This window comes from Sparus aurata, chromosome 3, assembly GCF_900880675.1.
Source record: "Sparus aurata chromosome 3, fSpaAur1.1, whole genome shotgun sequence".
Lineage (NCBI taxonomy): Eukaryota > Metazoa > Chordata > Actinopteri > Spariformes > Sparidae > Sparus > Sparus aurata.
Window position 1 is genome coordinate 20,296,977 of NC_044189.1, and position 22,676 is coordinate 20,319,652.

The 22,676-nt window shown below is 42.3% G+C and overlaps 2 protein-coding genes across 2 annotated transcripts in view; one reads left to right on the plus strand and one right to left on the minus strand.

Moving 5' to 3' along the window:
* The window catches only part of LOC115578311 (probable acyl-CoA dehydrogenase 6), a 20,796-nt gene extending 364 nt beyond the window's left edge, over window positions 1–20,432 (plus strand). Inside the window, exons 2-9 of the mRNA XM_030411209.1 lie at window positions 8,888–9,008; window positions 13,989–14,118; window positions 16,103–16,209; window positions 16,584–16,751; window positions 16,965–17,138; window positions 17,533–17,694; window positions 18,828–18,978; window positions 20,010–20,432. Of these exons, the coding sequence (XP_030267069.1) occupies window positions 8,888–9,008; window positions 13,989–14,118; window positions 16,103–16,209; window positions 16,584–16,751; window positions 16,965–17,138; window positions 17,533–17,694; window positions 18,828–18,978; window positions 20,010–20,100 (1,104 nt within the window). The 3' untranslated portion in view covers window positions 20,101–20,432. The remainder of the gene's footprint in view (window positions 1–8,887; window positions 9,009–13,988; window positions 14,119–16,102; window positions 16,210–16,583; window positions 16,752–16,964; window positions 17,139–17,532; window positions 17,695–18,827; window positions 18,979–20,009) is intronic.
* Window positions 20,433–20,513: 81 nt separating this feature from the next.
* bet1 (Bet1 golgi vesicular membrane trafficking protein) lies at window positions 20,514–22,415 on the minus strand. The gene is made up of 4 exons (XM_030411212.1): window positions 22,220–22,415; window positions 21,919–22,025; window positions 21,648–21,704; window positions 20,514–21,245 (listed from the first exon to the last, which is right to left on the minus strand). Exons 1-4 carry the CDS (start codon window positions 22,236–22,238, stop codon window positions 21,090–21,092), a joined length of 339 nt encoding a protein of 112 aa, XP_030267072.1. The 5' UTR covers window positions 22,239–22,415; the 3' UTR covers window positions 20,514–21,089.
* Between the last annotated feature and the right edge of the window lie 261 nt (window positions 22,416–22,676).

Below are 22,676 nucleotides of genomic sequence, written 5' to 3' on the forward strand. Positions count from 1 at the left end.
AGCAGCGGAGAGGCAGGTTAGCAGAGCATTCAGCACCACTAGGTGAGAGGTCACGGTGCTAGCTTGTTATGTAGCAGTGCTCCTGTTTGCAGAAACAATCCAGCAGCTTCAGGTTGAAGATACACCTGTCTCCTCCAGTGATCCTCCAGTGATCCTCCAGTGATCCACTGTGTTCTGCTGCTGGAGGCTCGGGGACGATGAGGACAGAGAGGCTGCAGTGGTTTCACATCAGCCTCCTCCTTATGTTGTCATGATCCTACATCTCCCATCATACACTGCACCTCCTCCATGTCAGCCCCCCTGCTGACAACCTGGGCACCATCTCCCCTCTTGGACTGAGATTATCGACAGTACCGCTTAGATTTGCTAGCTCAGACTTTTAACCTCTGGTGTGTATTGTGTGGCTGACAGGCCTGGATGCACACAGTAAGTTATGTTTCTGAAACATGTATTCAGAAGCTGTAATGAGGAAACATTGTGTTTGAACATCCTGAGCCCGACCAGTTTATCTGGCGGCTGGAATCATCTCATTGCCACACTTGTGTTTGTATTGGCTCAATGTGCTGATTTCTTTATGCATCAAGATGCAGAAAAAGGCTCTTAGTATAGTTTATAATTATATAGTTTATATTTCAGTGTGCTGGTCTCATTTGAGATATTAGAGTTTATTGTTACACTGTAAAATGTCCTTCCTCCGTCACGTATCGCTGTCATTAGAGTGTGAACACAAAAATGTGTGTTAATATATTGATTTGCATGATGATATCAGACTTTTTCACTTTCTAATATTGTCTTGGCACCAGCCCCAAAAATCAAGTATCAGCTACCTGCACCGTTACTGTATATACATTCAGCTTCATATTAAAGCTCCAGTGTGTAGGATTTAGTGGCATCTAGCGGTGATGGACAGATTGAAACCAACTGAACAGCAGCTAAAAGCATGAAAGGCCCTCTCCAGAGCCAGTGTGTGTGTTGTCACTGACCTCCTGTGGAACTCGGTCTCTTTCGATTTAAGGTAACACGAGTTTCTAATTTCAGAGGATTTGCTAATTGGTTGTTTTGTGTGAGAGTGTGTAAATAGATAGAACGACTGAGGGGGCCATGATATCCAGATGAGTCTGTCTGTGAAGACAGCAGGGCGACTATTTGTATTTTAGCCAAATCACATACAATGTTGGTTTGCATTAAACAGATATTTGGCACTGAATCATATTATTCAAACCACAGAGATGTTTATTTTCACTCTTGAGAGCTGGTGTTCTCCCTCTGGCCACTGATTTTGGCAGCCTCACAAATATCCAGGAGGAAAACAGATTGTGTGTTTTGGGAATAGTTGACAGTGAGTCCCATTTTTTTTGTGCAGAATTTGCAAAGTACATTTTCTATGAATCTGCATCTCAAAACCCTTAAATGCTGTGAGTAGTGATGATGCCCTGATATGGGCATTTTAACACTGATCAGGGATCTGCAATTTTGAACGTGGACCCAAGCCCGATTTTCTTTTTGATGCAGAGCACAATTTCAAGCAGAACTCAGACACGAATAACGTTACTCTGCAAACCTGTGGATCAAATGACTGCAGAGTGGAAATAACTTAAGTTAGAAAGCAGTCAGATATGTAACATCTGCAATACGACCGTTTAATGATAAATATTACAGAGAATGTCATTAAATGAATCTCTCTGGATAACCAGCTCATCTCTGTGGTACAGGATCAGGGTTTTCTTTGTCACCAGGAGTTTCTGAATCCCTGGTTTGTCCTACCATCTCTGCATTACATCACATTTGTCCACGTCATTTAACGTGACAACGTAAGGAATATGTAAAAGCAGTGGATGATATGGAGGCACCAAGCGTGGGCTGCGTCTCTCACACTTCAGCTGCTGTAACGAGCGTCTGCTGTCACAGTGCAGCGTCACACACTCACCTGCTAACACCAGGAAGGTGGAGGTCAATGTTGGAATATATCATATTCAGAATAAGAAAGAGCCGTATGAAAGTATAGACTTTGTTTCAACAACATGAAATAAAAACCTATTAAGGAACAGCTTGGACACAGGTAAAATGTTTCTTAATGCAGCTGGAAAGAAGGTTTCTGGACAACTCACGTTAGCAGTGGCACGTCCAGCACGCCGCCGTCATGGCAGACAGAAAGTGTCGATCCCTGAGTGCGACCTAACAGGCAGGAGGTCCACCATTACTCTCTGCCTGTTAGGTCGCACTCAGGGATCGACACTTTCTGTCTGCCATGACGGCGGCACGCCGGAGATCCAGCTCCAACGATGAGTTGTTCAAAAACCTTCTTTTTAGTAAACTCTGTGTACACAAACAATGTTCTCAATGCTCGTGTTCATGTGTAGAGACCCTGGTGATACTACCAGCAAAGTTTCATGTTGTGTCGAGACTTCTTACTGTTTTAAACAGAGAGATTTTGATGCTAACATCAGAGTGCCCGTAGCACTCCCATTGAAAATTAGCTTGCCCGAAAACGAATCTACGGTAAATCTTAAAAGTGCCTCTTTCGTCGTAATTATGCTTTTACATGAAGGTTTGACTCATATTCAATCACAAATTAAGCCTTGGTTGCTTTTTGGTGAGAGTTTCACTTTAAAGGACTCGGATCGGGATCGGGGTAAAGAAACCTGAACGTTACATCGCTAGCTGTGATGTGATAATCATAAATTGGTTGTTTGATTTGAATGTTTTGTCTGAAAAGTCTTGAAGAGAAGAAGTATGGAGACTCCGACTGTTTTCTTTTTGCTCGAGCGGATGTAGATTTTATTTGTTCAGACTTACTTTTACCAAATTTGTTTCGTCATATTTTTCTTATGCTTTTTCTTTTTAGCTGGCTTCTAATGACTTTTCCAGTGTCTCTAATCAGCTTTTTTGTGATGCACTTGGTGACGTCTGCTCTTGAAAGGCGCTATAGAAATGAACTTGTTATTGTATTACAGCTTTAATGAATGTAAGGAATGGGGTACGAACATTAGCATTAACTTGAAAACCCACGGCCCGTTGAGGCTCATTCAAAAGCTCCATTCAGCGCTGTAACTCTGCTGCAGTAAGTGATTTCAGACATGCAGAGCTTTTATTTTTGAAAAGCTAAATATCTGCAGCTGCAAATTATGGCTGCTACAGAAAATACATTAAAAAATCAAAGTGCGCATTAGTAATTAGCCTGACTCATTCTGGATGAATATTACTAGACAGACAGTGGAGACAGAGGTTGCAAATATAACAACAAGTGCCTAATTTAAGGCAGACAGCAAAGATGTTGCGGTAAATAGAAGGAAGCTTGTTGTGTGACTAAACCTTCAAAAGGATGCCAGAAGGTTGAAAATAAACCAGTACTGGGAATTATGGGAAGGATGAAAATGCGAAAAGGAAATGCAGAACAATATGTTGGCAGTGCAGGAAGGGGAACTTGAGGCAGTGCGGTTTATTTAAAGAATTCACTGTAGGATAGTGTGTGTTTATAGATGGTATACAAATGGGGTTATAGGAAATCCCTGAGTGCCTGTTGAAGGTCACACACTGCTAAATAGTGCCAATGTTTCCACTACTATCCTCTGTTAGTAGGTGGGAGGGCGTAGGACCGTGTTGGCCTGTTGTCAGTCTGGCTGTGTGTGTGTGTGTGTGTGTGTGTGTGTTACAGTGTGTGTGCTGCTCATTTGTAGTTGAGACAGACAACTTCCCATGTGCAGAATTAGTCAGAATTCCAGAGTCTCCCACATGTACTAACCCTTAAACAGTCCAAGGCTGGTGTGTCAGCTGGAAGGTCATGAATGAGGACGCGAAGGCAAAAGAGATTTCCCTAACACTTCTAGGAAGAGCTTCCTCATGTGCAGCCTCCCATAGTTCAAGACGTGGGGACTTCCCGCAACATTACAAAGCCATTGTTGGCAGTTTTGCACTATGAGTATCTTAGACGTTTTATATTTACATCCTGTGAAATTGGTTGGTGATTGAATCAACTGAGTAATGGTCTTTGGTACAACTTTTCCACTTGACTGAAGCCCGTTCTGCACAGCGACATTAGCGGAGCTCAACCCGAACAACCCGATGCAGTTATGTTTACACAAAGACAGAAATATCCTCATGTGAAATGTTTGCCGATTAAACAAGAAGGCCCAGATCATTTAGAGCAGTTTCTCCTGACACAGCTCTAAGAGCTGAGCAAGTTACCATCAACACAGTGTTGTTGACCACAACGCCTTGACAGACTGACACTTTTTACAAGGAAACATCTTAATGTTTTGTGTTAAATGTCAGATCTGGAAGAAGGCACCGATGATGTACGATTTGCTTTAGCTGTTTTGTAAAGTTTGCTGCGTTTTTCTCAGAATGGTGTGCTTTGTCAGGGAGTCTGAGGAGGTTGTGGTTACTCGTTCAATGCTTATTTGTAACAAACACAAGCATCACAAACATCTGCTGCTAACATTGAGAGCCCACAAATGTAATTTGTGTTCAAGTGAAGCATTTGGAAATCAGACAGTGTATAATCCATTCAGCCTGTTGTTGTGGATTCTCCTTGTTGTTCAGAGGAAGTCATGTGACGAGGCGTCCTTCAGTGTGGCCCGGGACACGTGTGTTGCCCGGGACACATGTGTGTGTGCCGGGACACATGTGTGGCCCGGGACACACATGTGTGTGTGTGCCGGACCACCTCTGAATGTCGGACCTCAAATGATCTCGACAATCTGTGTTTATGATTAAGTATCACAGTTTATGTGCTGCTGTTATTAGAGCTGTGACGATTAGGTGATTAATCACTGAGTTGATGGAAAGAAAATAACTCTGCAGCTGTTTGTGTTTGTTTGTGTGTTTGTTGTGATGAATGTGAGGATTTGCTGCGTTTCTTCGTCCTTTGTGAGACTAAAAGGAATCTTTGGACTTCGGAGTGTTAGACGGTCGAAAGAAGCAATTTAGACTTAGACTTCTCTTTATCGATCCTTTTGGGGTGACTCCTGCAAGGAAATTGAATTTCCAGCAGCTTACAAGTAGAAAATAGAGAGGTATAAAAATACAGTGTAAATAGACAATAAACTCTTAGACAGTATAAGATAAACGATAAACTCTTAGATTAAACAGTAAACAATAAACTCTTAGCTATATATAAATATATAATATATAAAGTAGAGATAAGAATAAAAGTAAATAAAATAGAATTCACGGAAAACTAAATCAAATAAGATAAATGTAACTGTAGAGAACTGTAGAGAGGATAAATATAGATAAATAAGGATAAAATATGGACTATATGGCATTGTGTTTTTATACAGTGGATAAATGACATTAGCAGAAATTAGAAGTTCAATTAAATTAAATTATTGCACTTAAGTGGTGGATCAAGTTATTGCACAAAGAAGAGTGTCCAGGTATGTATGAGTAGATTTAGAGAAGCTATGTGGGAAACTGTTTTTAATTTGTTTCTGTTTTTATCTTTTCCAGACTAACTGATGAATTCATTAAAATAATCTGCAGATGACTGGATGATAAACATGACTTTTAATTGTAGCTGCAGCTGTAGCAGGATGATGTTAATTTATATTGTGTTATAGTTAATTGTCTCATATTTATCTGATTGAAATATATGTTGTTATTGTCCTGACTCCAGGTGACATGTGCTGATATCTTGAGTAACCTGGTGAAAGTGAAGCCAGATGAACACAGTTGTTCAGGTTCAGAGGAGCTCGTCAGTCTGTAGGATTCCGGCCTGTCTGTGATTTTCCCCTGGACACCCAGGACAGACTGGACATTTTGAAAGACCTTTTAAATTCATTGCTCTTGACCCTGTGGATGATGTGAAATAGTTCTGGTATGCAGCAGAGTTAGTCCACAGTAACCTTTGTGAAGAAATGTAGGCTCGCTGCTCCCTGATGGGCTTTGCGTCCCTCCCTTTCCCTCCTCAGGATTTGAACTTTGCACATGGATAAGTTTATGCAGGTTAAAGGGGGCGAGTGCTGTGACTGCCTATTTTTACTGCCTGTTCTTGTGTTTGATTTTAAACACTGTAAGTCTGGCTGATTTTCACAGAATCTGGTCCGGGCATGTGCCCCAGATATCTGCTGAAAGTCGTGTCTGCTTTGTGTTTTGAGCAGGAAAAACATGATGTCCATGTTCTTGTTTGCCTTGAATGCAGATGTTCCTCGGCCTCTGCGTTTTTCTTGGCAGGTTGAGTGGTTGACTGGTTCGGATTTGTGTGCTTTGGAAGCAGAAAATGAGTGTGCATCACTTTTGCAATCCTGGAAAAAACCTGTGAATTCTTCTTCAGTACTTTGTTATTTCAGTTTGAATGGTGGAGCCCCGGCCCCGCTCAGCCTGTTGCTGCTGCTGATCTCTCTCCAGCAGACATGTAACAAAAGCTACGAGCAAGAATAATCAAATGGGATTTAATTTTCACAATCCACATTATTACACATTCGCTCATTCTCCTCTGTTCGTTGGCTGAGGCTTGGATTTGATGATCCTTACTTCCTATAAATATCTCTTTCGTTGTCATCATTACTTTTCATTGGCTTTACCCACCACAGAGCATATTGTTCTGAGAAGAGAAACACATTTGCGTATCATATTGTCACTATGGTCCATTAAAATGTTTATACATTAAGCACCAATAGAACACCAGTAATGGCTCGTCATGATTTGGCTGCAGATCGATTTATTGGGGAGCGTTTTAATGTGAACGAAAAACGTCAAGAAACAGGCCAGTCACACCACATAAATGTTTATTTTATATATTTATTTGTTAATTGATTTGCTTGAAATGGCAGAAGCAGCACTTAATACTGACATTATTTTGCAGAAATGTTGTAGATGTCCTGTGAACTGGAGCTTCCTGTCGGCACAGCCGGCTGCTGTGTGAGGTCGAATTCTTACCAAACAATTGACAACACATACCACATGAACTGTATCGGTCTGTAGCAGCTTGAGTTCCCGCAAAAAAATAGCACCATATGAGCGTCTGAGTCGATGGGTCCTTTGTAAGTGCTTCTGCAGCTGTGGACCATTTCCAGGTGCTCCAGATGAGTCACGGCACCGAAATTCACTCGTTCAAAAGTCAATTGAAAATCCAGGTTGCAACCCACCCTTCATTCCCCGCAGACATTTTGGCCATGACTCACAAAACCAGGCTGGTGATGTATCCTGATGAAACACAGTGTCTCTTAGTGTGGATTTGAGAGACAATACAAAAGCTACTCTTACTGTTGAAGGATGTTACGTAAGATTCTGTGACGAGATTACAAGAACACATTTGTCCCATCCTTATGAATTCAGTATTTTTATTTGGTGTTGGTCGAAATGGGCATGAAGCTGGTAGATGTCTTATATGAGCCTGTAATTAAAGTCAGATGTTTTATCAGGCTGTTACAGTCATACTTTACCTGATGAACTGGTTTCTGGGTGTGTTCCTCACTCCCTACACACCAAACTGACATCAGAGAAGCAGCTAAGACAACGGCCGACTGTTGTTACGTCACGTCGCCTCTTCTTACGTCAAAGCTCTTCGTTGTTGCGATTAAGCAGCACTTTTGACTCCGCTCTCGCCAGGTTTTGTCGCGCTACTACCAGCATATCGACACACTCACAGCTTTATGGAATCTGATTCATGTTGGTGAATCTTTACAACCTTATTGTTGGTGTATGTGAACACACCATTGAAAGGTGGAGGAAGTTCTGAACACAGCAACACAATTACAAAAAATGAAAATACAGGTTGTGAGGTTCTGTCCACAGCAGCGCTTTGGGTTCGTTTGCAGCTGCGTGTAGTTTGTCGAGCAGTTTATCTGCAGATGAAGACACAGGAAACACTCCCAGTGACAACTTCACACGTTATAATTAAAAGGATTATTTCTGTTCAAGGTTATAGTTGTTTATTAGGAAAATCCTGCATATTGTACCTTCAGCGTCACCCACCGCACATATAGTGAAAGTTGTTCCATAATCATAACCACAACTTTTTGGTTCCACTGGTAAAACATATAATATAGTCATCCTTCATGTTGAGGCAGTTGTATATCCCGGGCTTTGTGGCTGAATAGATGGATCGGCTGCTAACACAGAAAGAATGTCATTATGGGTTTCAGTGCCGAATTTATTTTCACATGCTGTTCTAAATGTTACTTCAGAGGTTTTTCTGCCGTGCCAAGAATAAAACGGTGGAGGAAACAGAGTCATTAAAATGTTGGCATTCGAATGCTCGACTGCAAAGATGCCGAATATCAGCACAATAATTGCTACCAACAGCTTCATAAAAGTATCAGTATCATCCCGCAAAACCCTAAACCCTCAGTGCAGTTTGCACTGCAAGTTGCATTTGGACAACTAAACCTCTCTGTGTGACCAGTTCTGCTACAGACTTGTTTTTCAGCACAGTTTGTCTGCTCCAAACCACCGTCATTGTTTCATAAGCCAGCAGCTGTCTTATTGTATGTGACGAGCCAAGTGTGGTTATCAGTATGGGACTGATAACATGTACACATAGTGAAAGGTGTGGATGATGTCACTGTATTCATGTGCTACATCTTTCCAGCCTGCTTTCTATTCATTGATATATAACACCTTATCTTGCTGTCTGCGAGGGATAGATTACATAGACTTAAGTATAGATGTGCACCTCACAGCAGGAAACCGGGTATTATATTGTATATATTATATACACGTAATAAAATCATTGGAAGGGTTTTTTTCCCGCCGCTGTTGTATATATTTATCCTTTAGCTATTACTTATTAAACAGGGGGTAGAATAGCAAGGCAGTCTGTTTATATTGACAGTCTGTGCAGACATACGATAAGTTAAACATTCACAAGAGAAAATGTTGAAGATTATTTCATGTACACTGTTAAACAACACGTTAACGTGCTTCTCCTCTGATGCTGCTGCAGATCATCGACCAGGAGATCAACCCCCATGTGGATCAGTGGGAAGCAGAAGGGACGTTTCCAGCCCATAAAATCTTCAAGATCTTAGGAAGTGCTGGCTTCCTGGGAGTCAACAAACCAGTTGGTAAGAGTGATAGATTACTGACCTGACAGATTAGTCTTGGCAAACCAGAAAGTACAACGTGTATTTTCATGGGCTTGATGATTAGCACCTTACAAAAACAGTCTCCAGGTCTCCAGTCCCATCGTTGTGGAGTTTGGCCTGAAACTTCCCCACAGGAGTGATCGTTGGTGTTTGTTTCTCAGCCTGTATCTTTCTAAGATGTGTAATTAACTGGCAGTGCATGCTTGGACAGGTTTCATCTCCTGCGACTCTGAAAAGGAATTTAGGATCTTTTTTTTTAAGTCAGAGACAACTCCAACTTATATTGAGAGTTTAATTAATCTGAGGGGCTTTTGAGCTTTATCTGGAGCAGAGTGTGTTTGAGTTAAAAACCCAGAAGCCTTTTTTATTTTGGAGGAGGTTTGTTTTTTGTGAAAGAATCGGAGGAGATAATAAGCCTGTGGGGAAACGATAATAACCATCACATGGAGGTGCCAGGCTCAGTGCAACCTTCCTGCAGCTGGAAACAAGAGCCGTTTCGCCTGATTGAGTCTCACAGAGGAGGTTAACAAGTTAATTTGAATAAGTTAATACATAACTATGTTGAGACATGTCTGTGAGCAAAACTCTAAAATCCTGGATGCATTAAATGTGCATGAGCGTTAAAAAACTGCTATCAGCTCAAAGCACGTTAGCACGTGTTTGCAGAATATGCTGTATATGCATGACCTTAAAGTTGCTCTGGTGTTTTTAAGTCATGTCCTGGCACGGACTGGAGTCCACCATTTTTCTTGGGATATGAGTCAGTAATCCGACAGATGAGGCGATCAGTGATTGTTCTGTGCCTCGGCCTGCAGGATGGATGTTTTTGAGACGTGCTGTTTCTGTTGCCATTGCAAAGACTCCCTTAATAAATCAGTAACATATCTATGAGTTGAAAAGGCCTCCTCACAGCATATATATTACATTGAAAATCTAGAATACACATGAATATGGGTCACGCTGAACTAAGAGATGGGTTGGAGGGATTCTGCGCTGTGCACAGTTTGATCTCCTCCTCTGGCAGCAGTTGGCTCGTCTCGTCTCGCAGCTGAATCCACTTTCTATACATTTCTTTCTTCTGTCAGACAGCCACACATTACAGCTGGTCTGCTTTAGGAGTGTCTCCACCGTCTTGATGGGTGAGTGTCACAGCAACATCCCACAACAGCTGTCTGCTACAGTAGAGCCCACTTCCAGATGTGTACCCAGCTGTGTCACTGCTGGAGCAGGGGAGGAGGCGGGACGGGCTCTGTGCAGAACCAGACTACAGGAACAGTTGTGTTTGTGATTTATGCTTTGTTCTGAATATTTGTTGGACATGTTTGACAGTCAGACAGTCAGCAGAGATGTTTAGTTTCATAGTTATTCCCACAGTAATAGACTAATTGTAACTTCTCACAGCTGAAGCTGCTGTTCTGGTGCCGAAGAGAATAAATCAGTGAACACTGTTGGACACTGAGCACTGTGACACAGACTGCACTACAAGTCTGTAGGTCAGAGAAGAGGGAGGAGGAGGGAATTAAGGAGTGCTGAGTACACAAGCCTGAGGCATTAGTTGACCGGATTAGAGAGGCGGAGACACACTGTATTATCAGCTGGTGATACCATAAACACCAAGTGACCAGCTGCAGACGTACTGTTAGTAAAACAGTGTTAGTGGGTTAATTAGACCCTGTCGTTCACAAACAGCTGTTCATGTGACATGTTTCAATTTGTAATTTAAATTGACATCATGCACCGAAAGTATAATGTACTGTTTATAATTCTAGTCTTCAGGATTTGAAATGTAAAGAATCTTTCAGACAAACATTATATTCAAAAACAACTGCTACTTTGGAATTTCAGCTGCGTTTGACTTAATATTTTCTTGTTGCCGCCATATTGTGTCTTCAGATAAGTGAGTGAGCACATGTCCCTCTGCTGAAGTGCTGACTAATGAAGCGGACTCTCAAAGAATTCTTCAGTTAATTGACTTAAAGGCTCAGATTACAGGAATGGGAAAAGGGATTAATACGTCTGTTCAGTGGAGAAATGTTTCATCTGGTGGTCTGAGAGAAGTCAGATTACAACTCACCAATATGTTTTATTTAAAGTTCCAGATGCTCGACTCTGGAGAGGTCTGGAAGGGTTGCATGGAGAACAAGTAAACCATCTGAGTTTATAGTTACTAACTGAACAGATTACACTCTGAACATCTCAGGATAACACTAAATGATTTGTTCTGGCTTGGTTCTGGTTTTATTGTCTTAATATTTAACAGTGTCCTGTTGTATAAGTCACAATGTAAAACAAATCTTAAGGGCCGCTCATCTTGTAGTTCAGGTGTGAAGACAGTAGCTGCATAAAGGTACATTCTGTAACAAATCACAAGATAATAAAGGACTGTGTGTTGCAGAGAGGCCCGGTCGACAAGTCCTGTTCTCCAGATGTAAGAAAAGTTTGGTACAAACCACAAAACAACATTTTATAGTAAAAATGAACCATTCCCACTGATGTGAGTCACATCACAATCATAATGTCTGTCAAAATAATTGCATTATGATTTTTTTTAACCATATTGTGCCACTCTGCACTCTGCCATCAATATCAAAAAAGAAATAAAAACTGTCCCTAGAAAAGTGAAAAGAATGAATGAGTGAATAAAACAGATCAGTGCGAACGGTGAACTCAAACATCAGAATCAGAGCTTTATCATTTCCTGTTTCTAGGATTGAATGAAAGTTCTCCTCCACGATGAGCAGCGATGACTTATAATCCGGCACACAGAGAACTGGAAATGTTCTTGACAGATTGATGACGGGGTTTGAACTCTACATGGTCAAATGTCCGTAACTGGCAGTAAAGTTAATGTCTCTGTTTACGTCTGTTTGTGCCATGCAGCACATCCCTTCATTTAATCCACTGACAGGAACACTCCACACTCGTCTGGCCACTCTGTTTCCATGCACGAGAAAAGACATTATAACCGCTGAAAACATGAGAACAGGAAGTTTTCACAGGGCGGGCGTGTTAGGGGAGAGGACAGGGATGACCCTTGGCTGCGGGCATGTTTTCCTCTGCTGTGAGAGGAAGATATCTGAACTTCATGCCACGGCGGTGGACTCCTGTGTCCTGCTCGCCAGATAGAAGCTGGCAGCTAGCACGGTTTTCCTTTGAAACCTCTCGGAGGGACTTGTGTGTTCTTTCTCACTCTTTCTCCTTTAGTAACGCTGTGATAAATGTGTTACAGTGGATAGTCTGCTCAGAAACATTACTAACACAGTGACGTCTCAGATTTTATAGCCCTTCATGCCGTAATGGTGATGAATGTATACAAGACTTGAATAATAGTGCATGTCATGGTTCTGTCATCAGGTCCCTCGTGTATATTCAATACAGAGAGATTCAGAGACGTTGCTGCTCCATTCTTCGCGCTGCGCCTTTAAATTTTCTCCGTCTTAATCATCCAACATGTGTTTCATATGGAGCTCCATCAGACGAGGACCTACGCTGAGGAACATCTGGCGCTCACAAGAAACATATGCACATAAGATTGACATTTGTGACAGAGTTGTGTTTGTTTTTCTTCTGCTTGCTTGTTCAACCAGACGGCCTGCTGTTTTGCTTAAAGCGGGATAAACCTCGATGCTTCCCCTCGTCCACATTATCCACCGCAGGGTTTCCAGGGCTGGGAGACTTATCGCTGCACAGCTGCACCTGTTTCCTCTGTTTTGTTTCTCTCCCCTGCTCCCTTGTTTGCTTGTCCCACTACATCTCCCTCTTTCTCTGTCCCCATTTATTTTTTCTCTCTGTCTTTTCATTCCCCGTCTCTCTCTGACAGCCTGCCAGGCAGAGCTTTCCATTATTCTGCAACTTGTCTGACAGGTGATACTAAAGCACTTTGCTGGAGTTGGAGGCTTCCATGAGATGAATTCACTGGCAATTATTCCTTGTCGGTCACTGTTAGCATCCACCATGCAGCGGCTGGCGAGCTGTGTTTTAGTCATTGGAAAACTGCACAGAGCGTTTCATCAATACTCAGTCTGGTTAGTTGTGGCTGACTGGACATTATTACTGTAATCTATCCGACATTAACTGCTGTCGAGAAACGTTTGCTGCACCAGATGACGAGATGTTGATGTCATCTGCAAATGGTTTCATGATCATATTGTTTCTTCTTGAAAGGATTTGGATGTGTGCATGTTGGCAGCAAACGACTGGAGAAAATGCAGAATGAGAGCGAGAACATTAGTTATCTTATTCCATGCGTAGCACGCAGGAAATTGTCCTTTAGCTCAAAGTATATTGTATAAAAACCAGACTGTTCTTTTCATAATAGATTCTGCAACAGATGATGAAAGGCAAAAGAAAGGGAACGTAAAGAGAGGGCTCTATAAGTGATGATTTAAATGTGGTAATGCAGCCGTTCCACTCCATTAAGGACCTGAGGTCTCTGCGAATGTCTCCACTGACACAATGGAAGAAATAGAACCCTATTTTTTAAATTTCTCAGTGAATGGGTTGTTTAAAAGATTAAAATCAAGATTTATTCGCTGAGCAGAACACATGAGACGACGCTCAGATGACAGTGACCCTCATCTGCAGCGTGCCACTGATCTCCCAGCAGGGCTTTTTACACATAATTACAGATGGCACAGTTAATGATAACACCCTGTAATTAATTTGAGTGCATGCACCAGTCAAAGGCCCAGTTCAGGATATTATGTATGTGTGCACTGTGTGTATGTATGTGTGCAGAAACACGCCAGGCAGAGATTTTATCACAGAGATAACAGAGATGGAAGGGAGGACGGGAAAGTGGGTTCCTGGCTGGTTTAAGGTGACTAATGTGGCGATGGTGAATATTCATCCAAAGAAGGAAAAGAGTCATTTTCCCACAAGAATCTACACGATGTTAAGTGAGCTGTCATCCTGAGAGTGTGTGCAGTAGTTACAGTGGTTTGTGTTTGTCTCATGCAGAATATGGAGGCTTGGGTCTCGACTTCAGCTACAACGTGGCGGTGTCAGAGGAGCTGGGCAACATCCGCTGCGGAGGCGTTCCCATGGCCATCGGTGTCCAGACGGACATGGCTACTCCTGCACTGGCCAGGTGAAACCCCACACACACTACTTTACGGTTCATGAGCAAAGAAGCAATCTGCTGGTTTTCATCCGAGGTGAAACGTTTGGAACTTAGTAGCAGAATCACCAAATCCAGTGTTTTCACTCTTCCCCTGAAATCTACCCCCCCACAGTTTGTGTTGGTGGCGTGGCTTTGTGTAAATGAACGCTGTGCCAGGGTCACAAATCTTCCTCCACCGCTGCCTTTTCTTATCAGTACAACAACAACCATTCAGTGGCTCAGGCAACAATAGCGGCTCTGTGTTTTCCCTCTTCACAGCACCACTAGAAGCACTCATATCAGTGCTGGAGCACCTTTTCAAACATCCATGCTACAGGGAAGCATGAATCATTCTGAGATGAGAAGAGGTTGCTCGTATTGCTGCCCCTGGCAACAGCCGTCACTCTGTTTACCATGTGCATAATTATAATGTTTTATGAAAAGAAAGTTTTTAACATCAAACCATGTTCAAACTGTGGAGGAAACACCTTTATTTCAGGCGTTCTCCTCAGTGTTTGGTCCGACTCTGTAGCCAAGTCTGTCCCCTCTTTTTACCCATCCTAGTTAGCTTAGCTTAGCATATGTTTATATTAGTTAGTTCAGTTCAGTTAATCAAGAGTTTATCAAAAACTGATAAAGGTATCACGTGTTTGAAAGAAGCATGGTAGATCTTTTCTTCAGAAGTAAGAAAACGTGTGTTTGTTACAGAACACAACAAAAGTCACGTCATCCAGATTTTAATAGTTTTCAGTCAAAGAGAGAAAAACCTGATGGAAAAAGGATCATTCCCACTATTCATACACTATTCAAAGTAATTGCTATATAATGTTTTTCTTTTCACATCAGCCATCATTAAAGTGTATTCTCATTGGCCTTTCACAGACATTGATTTCAGACGCTGATGAACAGGAAGAGATTTGCTCTTAATGTGACAGTAAAAATCAATTTTATACTGGTACAAATCAATATCATACTGATTTCACTGTTGCATTACCACAAGTGTTCCTCACCTGTTTCCATTCACAGCAATCTAACCTGGAGGCAGAGGATTAGAAGCTAACATCATCTTAGCCACACTTATTATTATTATTATTATTATTATTATTATTATATTTTATATAACTGATGTTGATCCGACTGCAGTTTATGATCAGTGAGTCAAGTCAGAATATTTACATTAAACCTGAAGAGTTTTGTTTTAAAACATACAAAAATGAACAACAATGATCAACAGAATTGGAGGAAACAGGTTTAACTTCATTTCAAACACATTCATTTATATTGCTGCAGATATATCGAGTGAAGTTTCCCATTTTTTGGAGTGACATCCGACAGGAGGCCAGTTTTTACATACTGCACCTTTAATTTACACTAAACTGTGGCGTAATGTATCTCAGTTGTTGTCTCAGACTTACAGTAAAGAACCCGGCTTGTTAGACAACCTTCATCACAGTCACACTTCCTGGAGGGTGTGTGTGTATTAATATGTGTGGTAATGGTCTCAGTCACACAGGGCCTCAGCTTACTGTGTGATATCCTCCTGTCATGAAACAGCTGCTGGTGACACTAGACAGAATTTAGTGCAATAGACAGTTGGAGTCTCAGGAGCTTAATTAGGGGGATGTACACTAGCCTGCAACGAGTTCTAGGCACTAAGAGAGCAGGAAAGAAAAAAGAGAAGGAGGGAAAATGAAGGGGGATACCAGGAGCTCCAGGAGAAGACTCCCTCCTCTGCTGCACTGGAACTGTGATGGCCGCAAACTGGCTGGTGTTGTTTTAAAGCTCTGTGCCGCTCCGACTGTACAACTCCACAACTTTTAGATGTAGAGAAAGACTTTTATTCCCCCGTGTGTTCAAAAGTCACTGCCTGTTAAAAGTTACTGATATATTTTAATTTGTGTGTGTGTTGTGTGTGTGTGTGTGTGTGTGTGTGTGTGTGTGTGTGTGTGTGTGTGTGTGTGTGTGTGTGTAGGTTTGGCTCAGCTGAGCTAAAGAAGGAGTTCCTCGTTCCCTCCATCATGGGGGACAAGGTGGCGTGTCTCGGTGTCAGTGAAGTCGGCGCCGGCTCTGATGTCTCCAGTACGTCTCTCCTTCATCGTCTTCTGGTCGTTTACATGCTGTGATTAATTTCCTTTTTAGCCCCTGAAGGGCCATTTTGAATCCATCGGAGCCAGAAACACAGCAGTTCTTCAGTCAGCTTGGCATCGATATGATCTCAGGAGAGAACAGCGGCGTGCTGAATGCAGCAGAGTGTAGACGGGGCTCAGTTCAACTCCTCCTGACTGGATTAATAGCCCAGCTTCAGACTCAAGTCTTTTGATTTAGGACCAAAATTGTATTTCTTTGAGTGTTCATGCATTGAAGCTTTTCATTTAACCTTCTGTCCTGACACTCTTCTTCCCAAATTTCCCTCTCTTTCCGTCCGTTACACTCTCCACCACATGTCACTTCAGGTATCATTACCAAGGCGGTGCAGAAAGGGGATGAATTTGTGATCAACGGGGGAAAGATGTGGACCACTAACGGTACCCAGGCTGACTGGATGTGTCTCCTCGCCAACACCAGCGACGGGCCCCCGCACAGGAACAAATCTCTCATCTGTCTGCCCATGAACCTGCCAGGTAGGAAACACTGACTCCACTTCTGGGATTCAAGGGCAAAGAAATCGATCCTCTATTTTAAAATGATGTGTTTGTTCAGTTGTATGATTTACTGCCTGATCCTAAAACTCTCTTCTACAGAATTTCTGTTTCCGTTCTATTAATAGGATTTGTTATTATTAGAGCGCCTTTGCCAAGATGCATGACGTTGACTCCGTGTCCTTCCCGCTGTAGGAGTCCACATCGCACGTAAGATTGATAAAATTGGCATGAAGTCATCAGACACAGCTGAAGTGTTCTTCGATGACGTTCGCGTTCCCTGTAAGAACCTCATCGGCCAGGAAGGAATGGGCTTCACCTATCAGATGCTTCAGTTCCAGGAAGAGCGGCTCTGGGCAGTGGCCAACAGTGAGTCTCTCTTCTTCCCAGTTTTGTTTTGTTTTCACTTTATTCTTCACTCTCACTCTTACTTCTGTTTGGCCCCGTGTCTCATTTGCCTCCTACACGTCTTGCTGTAACCTCTACAGTGATTATTTAGGTATCATTTTGGTTTCCAAAAAGTGAGGGGAGTTCAGGTCATCCTCGAGCCATTAATCCTCTGTAATGAAGCTCTTTGCTTTTTATTTTCAACAACAAGCCTGAGTCAATATTTTCTTGGGTGGAACTTCTGAGAAACTGCTCAGTAGAAATAAAGCTGCACTGACTTCTGGGAATAATATCATTAATTAGAGACGCTGTCATTAACCAGCACCCAGCTGTGGTAGCAGTGAGGTCACAACTCTGTCTGTCTGAACGCCTCCAGTCTTGACCACGATGGACACCGTCATCCAGGAGACCATCCAGTACACGCGGCAGAGGAAGATCTTCAAGCAGCCCGTCCTCTACCACCAGGCGGTCTACTTCAGGCTGGCGGAGCTGCAGACGGAGGTGGAGCTGCTCCGCTCCCTCCTCTACCGTGCTACAGGTGGGTCACTCATCAGGATTTAAGATTAACGTTTGCTTGTTATTGTTGGCTGCATCTTAAAGTCTCTGTTAATATCTGCAACATTCAAGTTCTCTTCACGAGATGCAGTAGATCATTATTTCTCCTCCAGATATTGCATATGTAAATTGGATTTGCTATTTCAGCATTGAAGGAAATCTTTACCAAATTACCTCATGCAGCTGTCATCATGATACTAAATACTAGAGAAAAGAGTGAGTAACAAAGGCCTGAGCTGAGTCAGCTCTGTGGGAATGAAGCTAATGCCAAACTAGCCTCGAGTGGAAAGTTTGTCCACGTGTGATGCAGCAGGTTGGTTTGAAGACAAAGAGGGCACAGAGCAGGCTGGAGAGCGCTGTGGTGTCTTACTAATAGGAAGTGATACGTTCAGCATCAGATCTCTTACCTAACTGCTACCAGATAAAGGCTAAAGGAACGCGGAAGACTTTCACAAGTGAGTTACCTGAAACTGAGTCGAGTTTCATTCCACGTTTAGGAGGCTGGAATTCAGTCTTACATGTTTGAAATTGTTATTTGTGTTAATCTATTTTTCCTCGTCAAATAACTTTTTATAAGTAGAGACGACCTTTTCCACCAGCCCACTGTTGTTTCTGTGTGTACTGGCATGAGTTCACAAACTAAGTTCAGGCTTGGCTACCTGAAGAACTGGCACACACCCAGTTCTTCCAAAGTAAAAGTGCTTTGTGCTGCAGTGTTTATGATGTGAATGTTTGGGTGCATCTGTCAGGCAGGCGGCCAAGGTCTGCTAATGTTCCTCCTTGTGTTTGTAACCGCTCCGGTTTCTAGCAGCTTTGAATGATTTCATCTAGCTGGTAGCAGTTCAGGGCTCATTTGCTTGCCCAGGAATAGATCAAAGTGTTTGCATCTGTTTGGCACAGGTAGGTAAACACACACACACACACACACACACACACACACACAAACACAGGAAGAATCACGCCGCTCACACATGATCCTCTGGAGGTTACCTACAATAGAGGCATTGATCAGGTGAAATGCTGGGAAAAGGTCTGAATGGGGAAAAACCCTGATCCAGAGCCAGTCGCTCGTCCACTCTTCCATCTCACTACATCTGTCCTCCTCTCTTCCTGCAGCATTGTACATCAAAGGCAATGATGTCACCAAGCTGGCGTCCATGGCGAAGTTGAAGGGAGGCCGCCTCGCCAGGGAGCTGAGCGACAGCTGTCTGCAGTACTGGGGAGGGATGGGCTTCACCAGCGACGTGCTGGTCAGCAGATTCTACAGGTGAGACTGCTCATGTAGTAAAATCATTCATAGCAAATCACCATACGCTCACCTGTCACTAGTCAACCTGTTTACCTGTGGAGCGTTCGGAACAGACAGTGTCCGGAGCTTTCCATCCCAACTTGTTTGAATTCAGAATTAGCTTGTATTTATAAAAATGTAAAAGTTGATGAGGTAACACATTAAATATTTAACCATCTGAGAATGTGTCAGAAAGGATGAACAATCAGTCACATTCTGTTGTGTCTTACAGTCAATCTACTGTTTTGGATTCTGGCTTTGAGAATGTTTTGTTTAGTGATCTGGTTTTCCCAACATGAAGCACTTTTTATAATATTGATTTCAAACCGTGCCATTACAGCACCAGTCGACCGACTGTGTGCACCATGTGAGGGTGTAATGTTTCCATGGGAACAGAAACCTCACCAGTTGGCAGGAGCTTCATTAAGCTCTGGTCAGTATATTCATGAACATTAAACAGAACTCCTTAATTGCAAAGTTAGACTCAGACTGATGACACGACAGAAGAAACGACCACGACTCTGGCAAAGAAAAAGATCTGCAGAGGTTCTTTTATCCCAGTTAATGTGGTCGGCCAACAACAGTCCATTTTCATACGAGCGAGTAACATGTTGAGGTCTTTGTTCTGTTATTGTGATGTGTGTTGATATGGGCCTGGCTGAGGCCAAACACAGTTATCATGCTGGATCAGTTTATTCTGTTCTGTTGAACTGAAACAGAATGGGATCCAGTAGTAACAAGTCTAAGCTCCGTCTCCTGCCGTGCAGTGTTGGACTGTGAGTCTCCTCACCTGTATACCGAGTGTGTGAAAGAGTAACACTCTGGTTGATTCAGAGTCTCTCAGCATTTCTTCTACACTGTGCTGACATCTGCTGACGGGGTAAATACTGCAGCCGAGCCTGCGTGGCTTCAGCGGGAGGAAAAAACCAGCTGCTGCGTTTATTGCAGTGACTCAGAAGCTGACGATGATCGATACAGAAATAAAAACCAGGTTTTATTTGCCTCCACAGGGATTCCAGGTTAATGTCGATTGGTGGAGGGGCTGATGAGGTCATGCTGGGAATCATCGCCAAGTACATGGACACAGTGCCCAGGAAGTGATGTCATCAACGCTGCTGATAACGTGCTGATCACCTAAGTGCAGTTCTGAAATGTTTGAACTTTCGTCATTAATGAGGAAGTTTGATTATTTTAACCTTTGATTGTGTTTACTCAGACTCTCCTGTTCTCAAACACACGATGAAGCTCCGCCCTCTTATTATCCACTTAACAAATGTAAATATCCAACAACCTAATTTTGTTGTTATTTAATGTGTTATTAGTTCAGTTTAAACTTTGATAATCCTTGAAAGATTCAACCTATATTTTTAGAAGAGACTGAATAAATACTGTATTAATATGACTGTTGTGTTTAATAAATATCCAGCAAACACTTTGTGTGTCTTTAATAAATTCATAAACTCAGTGAGATTCTTCTGTTTCCAGCACACACACACACACACACACACCTGAGGTAATTTTTAGCATAAAATTTGTTTATTTACATTAAAAAACATTTTTACAATGATGCTGAAACAATAATGAAGAACACTGTTATTAATTGTTATGTGGGGGACAAATGTTGTAATGTTTCTGTTCATTCCTCCGTGCAGGAAGTTTATTCCAGGTATCGTTTTATATCTCGGTCACTTTGGCTCATCAACACATTTCATCACTGTTTCTCATACAATGTACCTGCTACTGGATTAAGGTTAATGACAGAAGTATCTTCTGAAGTCTACACGTCTAATGTTACATCTCATCTTCTCAATCCTGATGTCACAGTGTCAGTGTCTACTTCAGAAACACATGATTCTCTCTTCACATTGTCATAAACAGTCTCAGACCCTCGGCTCCCTCAAATAACATCAGTAAGAGACTTTTCATGACTCTATGAAATGCTCAGACACATGGGCACCTGTCGAACTGAAACACAGCAGCAGAGAGACATCCCTGCCTCTCATCAGCATTATTATGTTGGAGTGGTTGTGAGATGCGTCAGCGTGGCACAGATCAGGGAGGAAGATGTGGAGCTCAACAGGGTCCTGCTATCACCTCAGCTTGATGAACCAGTAGAGGACAAAGAAGACGAACAAGCAGAAGAGCAGCATGTAGCACAACAGTTTAGTCTGACTGCCTCTGGACAGCTGCTTCACTCTGCCGATGGTGGCACCGAGCAGGCCGCCTGTCGAGTCAAAGTCCGAGTCCTGGAGTGTGAAAGAAGCACGGAAAGTGTGAAGTCCAGGCAGAGCAGAGAACACTCACACTGTAACACTCGACGGTGGCTGAACGTAACCACACACATTAATGATGATTTAATTAATACTTTTATTCCACTACATTTCAGAGGTAATCATTGTACTCCATGACATGTATTTGTAACACTAAATCAATCACATATATGATCAGCTTCTAAAGTCGGATTTGAACATCCAATAGTGTATTTAAATTGCGCTGAAGATTTTCATTTGTGTATATTTTACAACTAATGTGTCTTTCTGTATACACGTTTCTACCACATCTTCACACATACACATATACATTCTATGTACATTGTATTGTTCACTATAGGTTGACTCAGTACATCTGTCCAGGGTCAGTGAACTCACCATGTCATCCAGCATTTTATTCTGGTACTTCACTTCCGTTCCGATGTCTATGGACAGCTGTAAATACCATTTAAACATGTTAATATCATACACCAACATGTAAACATCACGTCTTCAGCTGGTTAAACGTATCTGAACCTGCTGTACATGAGTTAGCTGTCTAAACACACATTTAAAACAAGTATAGATCATTTTAAAGGAGACGAACATGCCTGGCAGCATTCATCAATATTAAAACCTGTGTGAGAACATGTCATCATCAGCTACTTACACTCTTCAAGGCGGTGACTTTACTCCTCAGTCCTTCCTGTAGATGTTCATTTTCCTCTTCATACACACTGTACCCGCTCGCCACATAACCTCCAGTGCCTCCTTCACCTTTATCAAACGACAAGAATGATAAACACACCGTTAATGAGCCATTTCAATCCCGCAGAGTGTCCTGGAGAGAACACAACAACAAGCGCTCATTCACATCGAGCTAGCAACAACATCAGCTAACGCTAGCCGGCTAACTAGCAAAGCAAGCTAATGTAGCATCGTAGAATCAAGAAGCGCGTGTGTTGTCTCACCCAAACCAGCGCGCCTCATCTTCAGCTCTGACGGTCTCACTGTTACTGAACGTTACGTGTGAAACAACACAGTCACACTAAAATATCTGGCGATGACAGTTAACAGCGGTCGGCTAGCTGTGCGAAGTTCAGGCACGTCAGCAAACGCCACGACATCATACGGTGGCCGACAAGGACAATCCTCCCCTGACGTAATGCAAATAACCGTGTGTGTGTGTGTGTGTGTGTGTGTGTGTGTGTTAGCGCCACAGTCCCTTGTTGTTATTATGTCATAAAAAATTATTTAATCATTAATTGTACATTATTTCTCAAAAAAATGAATAATTCAGTTGTTTCTGCATATTGAGGTGAGATTGTCTGAATCTGTGTGATGTTTTTATGTTTTTGTGTTGCCTGAATTATTCACGTACACTTAGTTTATGAGCTGATGTTCACTTTCTACCTCAGAATTTCAGCT